General features: G+C 48.4%; 5 protein-coding genes across 5 annotated transcripts; 3 read left to right on the top strand and 2 right to left on the bottom strand.

The window, feature by feature from the left end:
• Positions 1 to 810: 810 nt before the first annotated feature.
• On the bottom strand, positions 811 to 2,599 carry F5B22DRAFT_407490 (serine/threonine-protein phosphatase PP2A catalytic subunit). The gene is made up of 3 exons (XM_047971529.1): positions 2,236 to 2,599; positions 1,919 to 2,152; positions 811 to 1,844 (listed from the first exon to the last, which is right to left on the bottom strand). The coding sequence occupies exons 1-3, from the start codon at positions 2,249 to 2,251 to the stop codon at positions 1,135 to 1,137; spliced, it is 960 nt and encodes a 319-aa protein (XP_047834347.1). The 5' UTR covers positions 2,252 to 2,599; the 3' UTR covers positions 811 to 1,134.
• Positions 2,600 to 4,571: 1,972 nt separating this feature from the next.
• Positions 4,572 to 7,271, top strand: F5B22DRAFT_407287 (uncharacterized protein). Its single transcript, XM_047971528.1, has 3 exons — positions 4,572 to 4,867; positions 4,988 to 7,123; positions 7,175 to 7,271. Exons 1-3 carry the CDS (start codon positions 4,752 to 4,754, stop codon positions 7,185 to 7,187), a joined length of 2,265 nt encoding a protein of 754 aa, XP_047834346.1. The 5' UTR covers positions 4,572 to 4,751; the 3' UTR covers positions 7,188 to 7,271.
• A 2,527-nt stretch (positions 7,272 to 9,798) lies between these two features.
• Positions 9,799 to 11,020, top strand: F5B22DRAFT_642745 (PI31 proteasome regulator N-terminal-domain-containing protein; the record flags this gene model as incomplete). Its single annotated transcript, XM_047978169.1, has 2 exons — positions 9,799 to 9,985; positions 10,044 to 11,020. 2 exons carry the CDS (start codon positions 9,799 to 9,801, stop codon positions 11,018 to 11,020), a joined length of 1,164 nt encoding a protein of 387 aa, XP_047834345.1.
• A 135-nt stretch (positions 11,021 to 11,155) lies between these two features.
• F5B22DRAFT_407114 (DNA-binding protein) lies at positions 11,156 to 12,984 on the bottom strand. Its single transcript, XM_047971527.1, has 3 exons — positions 11,716 to 12,984; positions 11,273 to 11,568; positions 11,156 to 11,192 (listed from the first exon to the last, which is right to left on the bottom strand). The coding sequence occupies exons 1-2, from the start codon at positions 12,583 to 12,585 to the stop codon at positions 11,371 to 11,373; spliced, it is 1,068 nt and encodes a 355-aa protein (XP_047834344.1). The 5' UTR covers positions 12,586 to 12,984; the 3' UTR covers positions 11,156 to 11,192; positions 11,273 to 11,370.
• Positions 12,985 to 14,101: 1,117 nt separating this feature from the next.
• Positions 14,102 to 15,276, top strand: F5B22DRAFT_642743 (uncharacterized protein; the record flags this gene model as incomplete). Its single annotated transcript, XM_047978168.1, has 2 exons — positions 14,102 to 15,026; positions 15,152 to 15,276. The coding sequence occupies 2 exons, from the start codon at positions 14,102 to 14,104 to the stop codon at positions 15,274 to 15,276; spliced, it is 1,050 nt and encodes a 349-aa protein (XP_047834343.1).
• Between the last annotated feature and the right edge of the window lie 598 nt (positions 15,277 to 15,874).

Raw genomic sequence — 15,874 nt, 5'->3', positions numbered from 1 at the left:
ACAAGCCATTTTTGACCTCTCGGGTCTTGGGAGGACGAGTACCGGGCTTATGGAGGAGCACAAACTCGGCTATGACTTGTGTGACGAACTCGACGAAGAAGACAATGACAACAACGAAACGGCGATACGAGAGAAGACGGCAAATGTCTCGGCAAAAAGGGTTGTTCATTTTACTAGAACTAGGTACACTCAAACTAACGGAAGAAGCGAAAAGACAATAAAACTCGACATTGAGAGATAGGATAAACGGGAAGGCTGTCTCGCATCTTTAATAGGGCAACTTCCAAATCGGCAGCTAAGAGATTTGCCTTCCCTGTCTGAAGTTGCTCGTACATCGGCAACAAATCAAAAGGCTTCCCGTGACGAAATAACCTTGTGTAATCTCAACCCTGCCTGTATACATAGTGTGTGAGACCTCGCAAAACTTTACGCCGGAACTGACTCCGGATTCACGCAATAACGCCTTACGAAGAACTCGTGATGGCATTTATATTCATAATCAGCCTATCCCTTCTATAACTCGTAGGTTAGATAGGAACCGCTCGGTATTGTAGGTACAAGAAGCATCCGATGCGCTTCAACCAGGCTCCCTTGTAAGACTCTGGGTTTCGCTAAGATGTAAACCAAAATATTCCTCGGGTCATATTTAAACCCATACCAAAGGATACCAGGATAAAACAGCGAACCCCAAATTAGCATATTGAAACGCCTCGAATCGCTGTGTAGATAAGGAGGTCAATGTTCTATAGCATACTCTTGACTGATGAAGAGAACTCGCGCAAGACGTGAGTTCAGGGTATCCGTGGTCTGTGTGTCCTTTTTGTATTCCGTATGCGGTTGCACACGAAGTCAATCGCGCCTTGGAGGGATGATCCTCTTCGTCAGCTGCTGAGCCTTGTTTTCAGTATCTTCATCTTGTGTTGAGACAATCCATCCCCTCATCAACGAAATGGATAGATTCGTTATAGTCTCGACGACGAGATTTGATTCCAATGTTCCCAAGTGTGTTCAGAGTAGTTCTATTACTTCGTCACTCGTGAGTATCTTTTCCCAGCTATCCTCGTCATCTCCGTCGTACCCATCATTGAGGTCATCGGAGAGAGTAACATCTCTTCGTCTCTGCCCTCCTTCATCCTACAGAAAGTAATCAGGCAGCGCATTACTATCTGCCGTCTTCTCACCCTGCTGGAGATCTTTATGTTGGTCGTTTTCGGGTGCTGCTGCGAATACGTTAAAATGGCGCTCGCCAGTATCGCTAACCTCCAGCACACTTGCCATATTGCCACAACGATAGCAATAGTTAGGTGCACTCCACACAGTACTCAAATGATCATCGTATAAGACCAAATATCCTTCTTGGCATAACTGATGTGCTCGTAAGATGTGATTCATCCCGTTAACAGCCAAGAATTTCTTCACGACACGCGCTCCAAACGTATAACCAGCGCCTCGCGGTGATAACGAGAATTCGTCGCGCTCGGGGTCAGGATCCGACCATACTAGGTCAGCCATGGGGCCCTCGTGAGGAATTTCTCGGAAACGGTCAATAATCTTGATTTGATCGATACTGTGTATTGATGGTGATAAGCCACCATGGACACAGAATATCTGGTCATTAATCACGACAGATAATGTCAAAAAATCAAACATGTCGGTAAAGTAGTGCCAGACATTTGCATTGCCGTATTTACGCGCGCATTCCGTATAAAAGCCGTATGACTGCGTGACACCCCTCGACTCGTGATTCCCTCGGATCAGGTGTACGCGATTAGGGTACCGTAGTTTGAGGCATACAAGAAGCGATATCGTTTCGACACTAAACATGCCGCGATCGACGTAGTCGCCTGGTCAAGATGAATCAGGAGATCAGCTGTTTGCGCCTAGCGACGGGGTGTAGATGCGAGTCGCTTTGGCTTACCGAGAAAGAGGTAGTTTGTATCCGGACACCATCCGCCAATCTTGAAAATCTCAATGAGGTCGTAGAACTGGCCGTGTATGTCGCCAACAACAGTGACGGGGGCGCGCACGTGCACGACATTGCTCTCGCGCATGAGCAGTTCCTTCGTCTTTGCGCATATCGCCTCGATGACCGACTCGGCAAGAAGTTCCTTTTTATAGAGCCGCGAGATGCATTCGTCCAGGTCGACCGAAGCTACAAAGCAATGACTGGTTAGCTCGATACGCATAGCAGGCCGCAGCCAGCCTGGGCAGTCGGATATCGAGTTTTCCACATACAAGGCAGCCCAGGCATCGTGGTTGAGATGACGTTGTAGCGTATTGCAACCTTGCTGGTCGCAAAGAGGCTAGAAATCAAGGGCTAGCTGCTGTTGGCGTTGATTGCAGCGGTGCAGATGGCCTCTTTTTGCTCCGTGCAAATGCAAAGTTGAGTAGAGAATAGCTAGGCGGATCCGCCAACATGTTCGACGAAGCAGGGTAAGCAATTTTGGCGGTTACGGCGGTTTCCTTCACATGGAGCCGATTCAAATCGTATCAAGACGAAAAGAGCTGCTGACAACTATTTCATAGGATATACAACGGCACCAAAAAGTTGTATTGGTTTGCAGATGCTTCATTTCAAGGCTGGCCAAGATACGCTACCTACATACATACTTACCTAGGTACCTACCTATGTACCTACCTACAGTGAATGAGTGGTGATGTACTACAGTACAGTGGTCTGTAAGTGGTTGCCACTTTGGGCTTCTGTACGGATTACGTAAGACACATCTATCGGCGCTGCTGTTTAAGGCTGATGAATCAGTTGCCCGAATTGCCTTCCACCCTATCCTCACCACCTCGCCACTCTTCTACCTCAGCAGTCGCCGAGGGTTTCTTGGTCTCTATTCTTCTTCCATATGGCTTTTATACTCTTTACTATCGGTGTAATGTCCTGCAAGTTACCGCGCCTGGGTACCTAGTGTTTAGTGAACATGGAACCCCCTTCCATTAACTAGTCCTGTTGCCTCTGCTCATTACTTTTCACTACAAGATACCTACCTCTCTTCTCGCCACATGCCATCCGCCTACATCTTCATGCGACTATCCCACATCCTTACATTTTCGTTGATTTATTTTCTTTATGCTCTCACTCGCTATGGCCAGCCAAATGACACTTTACTCAATACCTAGTTCATGATGTTTTCTGGGAAGTCGCCAACTTAACCTTTTCGAAAGGCCACCAACGGTAGTTCAATCAGGGAGGCCTTTCTTGGTTAATGCCATCGTCACTTCGTTCGATGCAGTGCGACTATCCCGAGTGTTCCCCTTATTCTGTTCTGAAAAGATTTTATTTTACGATCAGTATCGCGTAGTGAAACCATTCCTTTTATGTTGCCCATAGCTGGTAGATTCAATAAAAAAAATTATCTGTCCGGCTTCTCATGCTATCATTCCTGAGGCTCTTCCGCTCCTTACTGGTGATTCTTGCCCTTATCCATACCTGTCTACGACATGACTCTTTTCCATTCATACTAGAAAATCTCGCTTGGACTTTTCGTCTCTCTCATTCTACCATACCTACAGAGACAAGTTCTTTGGGGCACCTATCTTGCCTTTATCTCTGATGCAAATACCCTGGCACTGGCATGCAACATGGCTGCTTACTTGAGAGATAAATTATCATTCCCCGCATACAGCACGGATCATTTGTTTTCCCGGATGCCGTAGCTCTTTGGGTGCTTTACCTGGTACGTTCCGTACTTTAAGTACATATGTAAGTACTTATCTATGTACATATGTACTCAGTAAGTGCCTAAAGTAGGTAGGCAAGGTAAGCAATTACCTAAGGTACAGTACCTAAGCTCAGAGGCCACGGGTTCGGGGGTTGCTGCTTGGGCACCAGCGCCCAATTGGAGTCCGAGGCAAAGCTCACATCGCTGGTGCGACCTTCATCTCATCTCAGCCGCTGTCTAGTCTTCAAATGTCGTTTACCTGCCTTGTCTCCGAGTACACGCGACCGCCACTCCAATTGTGGCCGACATCACCAGCAATCCTTGCTCTCTCAAGTCATGCTCACGAATAATATGCGACTTGGAATGGTCGGCTTCCATAGACACCGTTCTATTCAGTCTACTGTGGTTGAGGTAGTGGTGGTGGGAATGGGATGGTGGATCCTCGCCGTACCCGATCTCTTATAACGACGCTTCATTTGCTTCATAGTCTGCTGGACCGCATTCGCGCACTGCCCACGTTCTGCACCTCTGCAGAAAGTGTACGGAAAGTGTCCGTCGAGTTCAACGCTGCGCAGGGTTACTCGCTGCCTGGTAACTTTGGCGTGTGTCCTCCACGAAAGGGTTCCGTCCAAACTTCACGTATGCTCTGCTCTCTCTTTGATATGAGCAATATCCCAACCCTACAAGAAATTTCTAGAGCTTTAACAACTCAACTATAAGTAAGTTCCTAGATGGCGCATATGCTATCCGTTGGCGTCAGCAGTAAAGCTGTATTTATAGTGGCTCACACAACGTACCTATATATGCGAAGTACACGTTCTTTCCCACAACATGATGGCATTATGTGCCTAATCCTTAGTTCCATGGACTATGAGATTAGGCTACTTATTTCATTTGTGCTTCTGAAGTGTCTTTACATTCTGCCATCTAGTTTGTCTTTCTAGGTTAGAAACCTTGACTCACTTATCTCGTTTTAGCACTGTTTTGATACGAAGTCATCGCAAAGACCTCCACTAGATTCTCTGGGGTCTCACCGTTCCAGGCGAGAGGAAGAAGGAAATCTCAGGTTACCATCACGAGATGGCAAATCGACCGCCTGGCTTTGAGCAGGCCGCCGAAGATGTCGTGTGCTATAATTGCGGTACAAAAGGGCACATATTTTTCGCTTGCCCAGAGGACACTAGGCCTGTACCTGCGTAAGTATTCCCTTTCTAATGTACCATACCTCTTCTGTGCTATAAACAGACAACTCATCCCAAGATACCACTCTTTGGCATGTTTCACCAATTTCGAACAGTCTATTGATGATTGCTCAGTGGTCTAGAAGCCTCACGGAAGCGGCAAGCTTCAGGTAATGATTATCATGCACCAACAAAGCGCAGCAAGCGGCCTGTTGTCACTCATTACCCTCCTCCTCCTCCTCCAAATTTACCACATATACCCCCTCCGCCAATATCATATAGCCCTCGTCCAGGTTATGAAGCAGTTCATTCCAGTCCACTACCGGGTCCTCCCACTAGTCAGCCATATTATCAATCCCCTCCTCTAGGGCACTACGATCAGTACGTACCTCCTGGTTCGGGGCGGAGTACATCCCGGGGGGCTCCTCGAAGCAATTCTCGAGACGTACTAGAGCAAAACTTTCAGGGACCTCCTCGAGCACCACCGCCTGAGACGTCATATCGGCCGCCTCACTTCGATCGGTATGACCAGCACCGCCCTGAGGCTCTTCCTTATAGTCGTCCTTATTCAGCTCCTCCTGACCGATACGATGAGCAATATCCTAGGCCATCTTCGGGACTTCCTTATGGCGCTGTTCATCACCCTCCCCATCCAGCGCACTTCGAGCATTATCCACCTGCCCCTGGTGTGGAGAGTTATTTCTCCGGCCCCCAGCAGCCATATCCCCCGCCCCCTCCAAATGTCCTCAGGAATCCACCGCAGCATGGATATGATGGTATTTCTCAAGTTCATCCATATATCCCTGGTCATGAACCACCGCCTGAAGGAAATCACTCCTATCAGTCTCACCAGTATCCACCCACAGATATGTCCCGCTACCATACCCGCTACGACGATCACTTTACCGACCATCCCTCGTACGAGCGACAGAGACGAGATCACCGCACACAACACCGTGAGCGTCGTTCTGGTGACAATCGGCATAATCGTGAACGCTATGGTCGCCGTAGGCGTGGGGACTCACCTAAGGGCCGCAGCCGCTCCGAGCGTCGGTTTCCAGATCAGCCGGCTAGACTTGCCAGTCCGTCAGGTTTCGTTCCACCAGCCAAGTCAGCGACAAATTCAACTTCCCTGGAAGATAGCAAGCCTGAAAAAGAATTTAACGAAACTGTGCCTGTAGATATCAAGAACCTGGAGAACCACAGTATAGACGATTTCAGTTGGGCGGAAGAAGCAATTTTCAAGGAACCGCCCGTCAAAATCACGAAAGATCTCATCAAAGAACCTTTGCCGGCTGAATGGACAGACGAACCTATAATGCCTCCGAAATACGACAAAGAGACAATAACCTCAAAATATATCAATTCTACGAATGTGGATGACTTTGCGTTAAGCGTCCGCGAAACCAAGGAATGGCAAATAGCGCAATTTCACCCAGCCTTCTTAGCCCCTACAGATGTCCGAATCGACAAGTTGTGGGATTATGAAAGAGCCTTCAACTCAAGCTCGGTGTACAACAAGCAAAATCGACATGGGATAAGCAGCGGAGCTAGCGGCAAACAACGTGAGAAATCGTCCATTCCGAGAACTCGAAGAGGCCGCCAAGCCCGATATCCCCAGCAATCTGGCCAGAACTCTTCGCAGGGTGAAGATCAGCGTAGCTACCAACAAATGGGCCCGACAAACAGCGGATGGGACAAGGCAAATTACCGAGATGTCAAAGAAGAGATTGCATCTCTTCCGAAGAAGCCAAGGATATATTCTCCCGAACCAGGCGAAGTATGTGAGAGCGATGATGAAGAACCCACGACTACAAACAAGACTGCCACTCCTTCCTGGGAAGAAGACTACCATCACAAGCAGCGCAATTTTCGGCATTCTGGCTTGGCCTCATTACACGATTATCAAATTGGTGCTCAAGAGGTGGTGTCTAAAGGCGACACACGTCGGTCATCTACACCAGATGCTGTAACCTCAGCACACCAGGCTGGCTATATATCCGACTCTCCATCACGTGCGCCCAGCACACGAAGCTCCCATCATGATGATTTCAGCAGACCTCCTAGTAGACATAGTTCTAGGAGTAATCCTAGTCAACCCTCCAGCAGGCGTAGCTCGACGGGTTCTCCATTAACGCCAACTGAACGGGAACTACTTGGCATGCAGCCTTATTCTAGCGATAGTGACTCAGGTCAAGAATCATCGATACGTCAAACCGGTGCTGTAAAACGTCAGCGACAACAACCGGCTAAGCTACACGCAGCATATCAGTAAGTCTCTCTCAATCAGGCTTCAGTTGGCTTGTTACTTACTTAATTCAGGCGCCGTTGGTGATGTTTTCTCTAACGTTACAAAATGCCTATCACGACGAGCGCTGCCTTCCAAGGGGCTATTACGCAAGCCATTTAGTCAAGTTGCCTTTTCCCTAGACTTTTGGCGTAGATCGTCTAGGTGGATACGCCTAGTCGTGACCGGTCCTTCTTTGCTCTTCACAGAAAATCATGTTGTGTTCCTTTCAATCACGCAAGCTCGCATATACAGGTTACATGACCACGGTGGTTAATGACCTTGGTCCTAGACTTTTACTCGGCCATCTGGGCGTTTCACTCAGCGAAAAGCAACGTTCCTCTTTTAGGCGCATTCTACGAAGATACACGAGTCCTTCCAGCAAGTGAGATATAGATTCGGAAGCCTTTTTTATGGTAGCAACATTTTCTCTGCTTGATGTTTGTTTTGTTTCTGGTTTTCGAAGGATACCCAATAAAGCACGCTGAGTGATAATGGCATGAATGGGCGTTTGGGGCTCTTGTTACTTGATTCGAAGCTATGTTTGATCTAAATGGATTGTCAATTCTACGGGGCTTTTCATGGTTTGTTTGTTAGGATTGATTGTACCGATACATAACGGGTTTTCTGGCCTAGACTCCACGCTGTGACGAGGTTCTGTACACATCTTGGCTCTACATCTCTTGTTGCGGGTGTGGTAGTGTCGTATCTGTTGTATGTCAATTTACCTACAAAGACACTTATCGCGGCCTTGTTTTCACTTATGGATTGCATTGTTTGACTCTTTGTACATTTCTTTGAACCCGGGACGTTGACTAGTCAGTGAAGGCGTTTGCATAAAGACAATATCAAATGAAGTGGAACACAATCATCTTGTCTAGCTCGTTAAAATGCGTGCAGAACAGCGCCATTGAAATACAGCGTTACTTCTGCGAGAGCATTCACCATCAACTACGCTATTTGACTGGGGCTTTCTGTCTCCCTCTTCTTCATTTCTCTTGACTCGGACGCCTTGTGCTTTTGCTCCTCGCTTCTAGCAACAGACGACTGGAGCAGGTTCTTCAGACTTTCAACGCTGGTCAAAATTCGTGGTGCCATCCCTATTGCCAATTCGACCTTACTCATAATCCCCAAGATGTGCACAGGCATTATTCATATATACCGGTGTTGCCAGTGCGAGAGCGTCCTTTTCAAAATTCAAGATGCAGTCGAGGGATACATATGTCACCAAGCAGGTAGAAATAATCAGCGTGGAGCCTGTGAAACTGGAATTGACTGGTCCCACTACAACAGCATTGAAGAGGAATACTGCATTTTTTGTGAAGTTTACCCCAACTTTGAGAATACTAATGCAGAAGCCTGTGAACAATTTGAAGGAGGTCAGCTGTGGCCCGAAGATTCGCCAGACCAGGACATGAAATTGTGTGATGGTGGAGACAGCGATGATGAGGAGGAGGGTGGTGCTAAGCTGTACTAGCTAGCTGTTGCTCGCATTTGATTTATTATGTATTCTATAAATGAACATATTGAAAAATCTCATAAAAGGAAAAGTGTATGTATATATATTCACCCATGATTATATAAATATGAAGTAGGATAATAGAGTGAGTAGATGTCAGCTATGAAAATCAGTTAACACCAATCTTGTTACTACTTAATAGCAATCAAGGCATATCAAAACATCAAATAAACTAAGCTCATCTTACAGGCCTCATCAATAGTGCGCTCCAACATGAGACTACAAAGTATAAGGTAGGTAGCACCTATATATGTACCCAGGTGCTTATCCCCTGGCCCAGGTGTTTGCAGGAGGAGACTATTAACTTTGAAGTTTTCGTACATTTAGCGTATGGCTTAACGCTGTTCAACAAGGATCTGGGGAAATGGGAGCGGTTGGCCCCATTGTTGGACTTTGTTAGGCCCAACTAAGTAAGTTAAGCACAAAGAAATAGTTGCTGAGGGTATAACTAGGTAGCTTGTAGCAAACTGCCCAGTGCCCTAAGGTTTGAACTTAACCAAGTACCTATAATCTAGTATACACAAGCTATTAGTAGGTAACCAATCTCAAAAGTTATCTTTGTTAGCAAGATAAAAACGACCAGCTTGAAGTTCTTTGATGGGTACCTATGCTACTACAATAGGAGGTAGGTATGTTGAAGGAAAGCTACGATAAGATAAAGCTACCCCGCCCTCCGCATGTTTCTATTCCATAGTACCTACATTTACTTACATTGCAACCCCGGTTAGAGCCAGGAACAAGTACTTGAATACTTACTAGGAGCTACCTGCATGTACTGGATATTCGGCAAGTAGACTTTGCCTCCATCATCATTACCTTATGTACCGTTAAGTACTCACTGAGAACGCCAGTAGGACCTAGAAGCAATCTGAGAACGGGAAGGCAGCAGTCTGATGATGACATACCAAGACCTACCTAGATACCCAGGATATCCATACCAGTAGACAAAGCGAGTGCTGGACGATCCGCCACTGAGGTCTCAACATCCTTACACTCTCTGCTCTCTCCATCTATCTATCTACCTACCTAGTAATAACCCAAGTATATTTGCTGCACTCATCAACAGTCCTCTAACTTTCTTGTCACTGCCGAGGACGCGATAACCATTCACTCAGCCAATCCTTCTTGTCACTGACAGCTATGTCTGCCGATTGGTGCCGCCCGTCGGCCGTCCTGCAGTCGATGGCTGACGCATTATCCACTCATGAACCACAAGATCCAACATCGGATCTCTGCAGCTCCCACGAGGCCCTGGCTCTGTTCACGCATGCTTGTATGGCATCTAGTGGCTTCCGCCTACTCGGCTTCGATGAGGAAAAGACACGCGGTAAGTTATCTAGGAACACAATGTAGTCTCTCTTTGTTCACCATCTAATTCGACGTAGAAGCAGAATGCCACGAGCTTGCTCCGCGCCTTCCCTCAAACTGGAATGCATCCTTCAACACGTATTCATTCGTCTACACACATCAGGAGTCCACGCTCCGTTTTGTCATCAAGATTGATCGCATGGGCGGAAAAGCCGACATTCGTGGGCTCGCGTTACAAGATGACCGTATTGCGCGTTCCGAGATTACAATAAGGGACTTCATTTCAAATTCAACCCTCCCCGTTCGGATTACTATGAGGCAGAACGGCACAGAAGATCGTTCCGACTTAGTAGACAAGCTCCAGAATCTGTTCGTCTCGGAAAGTAGCATAAAAGAGCTCGCGTACCTAATTGCCAAAAACATAATCCAGGAACTTCTCCCTGTGTTGCGAAAGAGCAGTCTCCGGGAGTCAGGAGACGAGGTCTCCCCCGATGATGCGGCTGTAGCCGAGGATGTTAGAGAAGCAGCCCGCAGACCACCCAGACGACCAGTGACGCCAGACCTTATGCCCGAGCCGGCCAAGCCACATCCCTTCGATGATCCTCTCAGCGCGATCCCTCAACGACCGCCGGTTCCGCATGGAGATTTTCCACCACCAGACTTTGAAGATCCTTATGACATCAATCGCCCCCCAGGACCGCCATCACACTTTGCGCCTGGCTATAGGCCGTTTGGAGACATCGGAGCAGATGATCTAAACCCACCTGCTATCGGACCAACTGATCCGCTGCGTCCAGGAAGAGGGATGCCTGGTGGGGTGGGAGAGGCAAGAGGCATGTATCCTTCGATTCCCGATCTTGGGGGATGGGGTCGCCAACCTGGCATTGGTGGCGGCAGCCTTGGATTTGATGAGCAAGTGCCGCCAGGGGCACGTTATGATCCGATCGGACCCGGTGGTCATCCCAGATGGGGAGGTGGACGTCCTGGGAGTGGAAATCCTTCGTTTGGCCATCGCCAATTTGGAGGAGGATTTGATGGAGGAGACATAATTTAGTGACCGAGTGAAAAAATGAAGAGTTCGGTGTTTTTGAACTAGCATTTCACCGGTACAGTAAAGAAGACCACGAGAGCGGAATGTCAGATATCACCTGACATCTCTTGGTTGGTGGTAATGGCGTATGACTGTGCCAGTTCCAACCGAAGGCGCGAATACGTTTCTATAATGTCTTATCAGTCAGGATGTGAAAACGTATGTAGCATTAGGAATAAAGCAAGATTGCGTCAAAAGTGTTACCGTTCCACTTACTGTTTCTGTGTACGATGCCTCTTTTTCTACTTCCTTGTTTAGCCTCCTCCTTACCTGGAGAGTTGGGCTGGCTTAGATGCCTAGCTTTCACGTTTAATTCACCCCTTGGATAACATGATAGACGGTATATCTAGCTTAGATTTACCCTCTTCGACCCAGCATTCGAAGAATAATAGCCCAGCTTCCACAGCACGTACAGCAGTCGTCCTAGCGCCGCCTACATCTTCGCCGACGGCCTTTTGGTCCCTGGATGCTGGCTGCAGGCTGGGCTTGGTTGGTACCCATGGTTGCGGATGCTAGAGTCAACGTTAGCCATTTATTCTTGTCTTCCTGCTGCTGCTGCTTCTCTTCTTGGTCTTCTACTTCCACGTAGACCCTTAGGTTTCCGGCTGGCGTGGAAACGTTGGGGGTTGCTGTGTTTCAATCATGTGATCATCACCTACCCCTATCGGCGCCTCGGCCTCGTTCCGTAGCTCAATGGCCACGGTGAAGGTGCAGCTTTTGGGAAGAGGCGCCAGCTTCTCACCTGCGTAGGCTAGTTGTCTGATGGCGGCGCGTAGCTGCTCGTCGACATTCGTCCAGTTGATATCTGACTGCTGCTGCTGCTGCTTCTGTTGCTGTTGCTCCTGTTGCTGTTGTTCCTGTTGCTGTTGTTCCTGTTGCTGTTGTTCCTGTTGCTGTTGTTCCTGTTGCTGTTGTTCCTGTTGCTGTTGTTCCTGTTGCTGTTGTTCTTGTTGTTCGTCGTTCACTTTAGCGTCGGTAGCCACAACGCTAGCACCGAGTTCATCATCTTCGTCGACCTTCTCGTCGCCGTCGTCGTCATCGTCATCGTCGTCATCATCATCATCCTCTTCCTCTTCGTCGTCGTCTTCTTCCTCTTCCTCCTCATCATCATCCTCGTCGTCCTCCCCACCGCCTTTGACACCCTCGTTTTCTTGGAGACCGCCTTCCAGAGGCACGCTCTTCCAGGTAGGAAATTGCGCGACATCGAACATCCAGCGCTCCATCACTGCGCCACCTGCGTCGTAGATCACGACGGCAAGGCGCTTAACAGCGCCGAGGGCGAGCTGGGCACGCGCGGCGTCTACTGCATCGCGGATCCAGGAACATACTGCCGGGTGCCTCGACTGGTGCACGGGGAGGTTGTAGGCGCGGCTTGTGAGGAAAGTGGCGCGAGGATAGAGTTCCCTATAGTACAGGATGTTGTGGATGCTTACTGTGAGAAAGTGTGTGAAAGTAGTTAGGAGACGGTCTGCTTCGGGAATCGCGAGGGAGGATCCCATGGCCGACGGAGTCGGGTCTGGGGGCGGCATATTTCTTGACTGTGTCTTCTCTCCCGGCTGGTTTCTTCCTAAGACTACCTTCAGTGAACTTCCCGCTTTCTACTTTCGTGGGAAACGGTCTGAAGCATGAATTTGAAGCTTCTGCTACGACTCTTCTCAATTGTGGTTGGTAGGCAAGTGGCGTTGAGGTCGGCGCTGGCAGCAGCCCATCCCCCAATGCCAGCCCCACTCAATAGGTAAGTAGGTAATCCTTATGAGCCAAATCAAGACACGGCCGCATCCCGAGTCGATTCATTCAACGATAGCACTTTGCTTTCCGAGTTACAATCGATCCTCTTTTAGTACCATTAATATCATATCAATGGTCGTGCGATCTGGTGGCGTATAACCTGGAGAAAGTTGTAGACGATGATACAAAAAAAAACAGGACATTACAATTGTTATCGATGGTCTAAACCCACGCGTCATGATCATAAAGTAATTCCTTTGCTAAGTACTTATAGCTACCTACGATATGCCATGGCGGTGATCGCCTTTGGATACTGAGATTTCTTAAACTAAGTCATCCTCTTACGACATTCTAATTGTAATTCGGAGTCAAAGCTTGACAAGTTTGCAAAAGAGTGAAATCATCAATTGACACTGTCAGCCTCTCGCTGCGAATAGCTTATTGTGCCATACAGCTCCGTGAGGCTATCCTATGGAAGTCCCAGAACAAATATCTAGTACGAGTAATAAGCAGTTCTCGAAGACAGCCTCGCTTCGTGTAAGCGTCGTGATTCAACCAAGTCTTACGACATCCTATTCCCGTCCTATTCCCAGAAACCCCAATACCTAGATGATCAGTAATCCCGATATATTCTCCAAAGCCGAGGTTCTTGTTAAAATACGTCCATCGGTCTTATCAATCACACATCTTGCCCTTTATCCCAAATTTCGGAGCGCTCTTGAAAACTACCAACTGATTCGAGAGTCGGACAATCAGGGACAATAAGTACAGACGATGCACGAGGTAAATCACCCACTCAAGCCTTACTTCAAGCCGGATTCCCTGATCTATACATGCATTCTCCTCTTGAGGTACGATTGTCGTACTGAGGAGGCTGGGGAGGCCTCACTGCTTACCCTCTCTCATCGAGATAGCTTTGGGGCTGCTTGTGGCTGCGCCAACAGCATGGGTTCTCTCTCAGCCCTGCTGCGCCACCATTACTCACCAACAGTCTTTCCACTACTATTCTGACTATGTACACTAGATACTTAGGGTCTCAGCGAATTGCTGGTGACATGTTCCCAACCTACCTAGGCTAGTGCGCGCATACAGTAAGTGGAGATCCCGATGGAGTCTTGCACTCAGCCCTAGGCTACCATATTCTCATCCAGCTAAAGATCGTGATAATCGCTCCTTGTGAGGATATCGATTCCGACAGTGGTGCTTGGCTGTTCGAAGACGTAAACCTAGTATAGGCAATTCACACACACACTCTCTCTATTCTTCTTCTTTAGAAGCATTTGGCGAAATAGTACTGGTTAACCTTACACCAAGGACATGGACCAGCAAAGCGTTGTCATCTCCGAGAAAGCGGAACAAGCCCACCGCCCGGGGAACAATGGAGCTGGACCGAGCAGCCAGAGATTCGCGGAACATCCATCGGATACATTGGCGCGTCCGCGTGAGCCACCGCCGTACTCGGGCCCTTCGAACAGTGCTGCAGATCCTCGGCGGCCAACAGTAACGAAAGGACCTCAGCACTATCCGGGGCTTCCGATCTTAGATTACCGGCAATACTCACCTGAAATGTTCGAGCTGTCTACCGACAGCACCACCATCACTAGCAAGGCATCCTATCTGTCCGAAAACGCCAAGGCCTTATCATCCCTGGTCAGAACGCTAGCTACAGTACCTCCCAAACCCCAGATTCACATCCGTGGCTCTCGAGGGAGAAGAGTCGATTTTCACGTACGACTTAATCTCATGAACCTCCTTGTCCCTGATGATCCTCGCCATCGCATGGACTATCTTCGCTGCGTGGCCAAAGACGAGATGGCTTACCGTGGAGGTAATGAACCGTCCTTGAAACCGGAAATCGGCGCTGGGGAGGAGGAGGGTCTTGAGGCCTGGTGTCAACGATTTGTTAAAGACCAATCATCTGTCAAGATATTTACTCTTGAACGAGTGGTGGCAAATCTCGACCACAACTGGCTTGAGGGTCAGGTTCGCAGCTTAATAGCTTCCGTCAATTACAAAGGAAACGTCACGGTCCAATTTCCTGTGACACACGCTCGAGCGATTGTCCAAAACCCTGATAAAGTTAACAAATTCTTTACGAGCGTCACGACACTCTTCTCCGGCAAAGCTAAATATGAGGTAGTGAAAGCAGTATGGCCATTCGCGAATGCAAGGAATGGCGAGCACGGACGAAAATGCATTGTCCAGAGTGAGAAGGTCTGGTGGGATGAGTGGAGGGACCCAAGTGAGTGCAGATTCTCACTTGCAATTACTACGTTCTTGGTGTTTGAGGGCAAAGCCCACCCCATACATGTGTCTCTTGTTCGAGCGAAAGGCAGATGCAGGAAACGTGCTGACCAAGATCACTAGTCAAGTACGCCATCATTCAAAAACGCCAAGGTTGGGTAACAAATGAGGATAAACTGGAGTGTATAATGGAAAGTAAAGGGAAGAACGCATCATTGGTGGATTGGGGCCCAGATGAGGAGTACTAACACACGAGTCAGCACTATAAACAGCAAGCTAGGAGTTTCATACTTCGGCTCCTATGATTTTTGATGCATGTCATACGGCCCGGGGGGGCAAAGCATGCATCTTGAAGAAGAGGGGTCACCTTTGCTTATGCTGCATGTTCCTACGGTTCTGGGTTGGGGTTGCATTGCGCGTTAGAAGTAACACTACTATCGTCAATCGGCGGAGATATGATTGGTCGGCGCGTAAGGCATCAATGAGGCACAGCACGACAACTCCCCAAATTGAACTCACCCGCTTACGTTAGCTGCCGGAACCGTGTGCAAAACCGATAGGCTATTGATATACCATATGCTGGCGCGGCTTCGCAAGAAAGTGGGAATCCCCTCAGACTATAGACATGCACCTCTCAGCCCATGGCCGGTTTCGACGACCCTCAATTACCCTGAAGAGGTTTAGATGAAGGTCGCTGACGCCACAGTGGACTCGGACGGCGACGACGACAACGACTTGTGTCCCACTATCTAGCATAGAGGCAGCGGGTCTGTTTCGGAGCTACGAGCTCTTCAAAGGGTGATCAACCATGCGATCGACGATGCTACGGTCCCTGCTACTCGAAGG

Source organism: Xylaria bambusicola (assembly GCF_022495145.1).
Source record: "Xylaria bambusicola strain CBS 139988 unplaced genomic scaffold F5B22scaffold_5, whole genome shotgun sequence".
Classification (NCBI taxonomy): Eukaryota; Fungi; Ascomycota; class Sordariomycetes; order Xylariales; family Xylariaceae; genus Xylaria; species Xylaria bambusicola.
The sequence above is the reverse complement of the archived record's forward strand: the minus strand, read 5'-3'. Positions and strand labels throughout refer to the sequence as shown.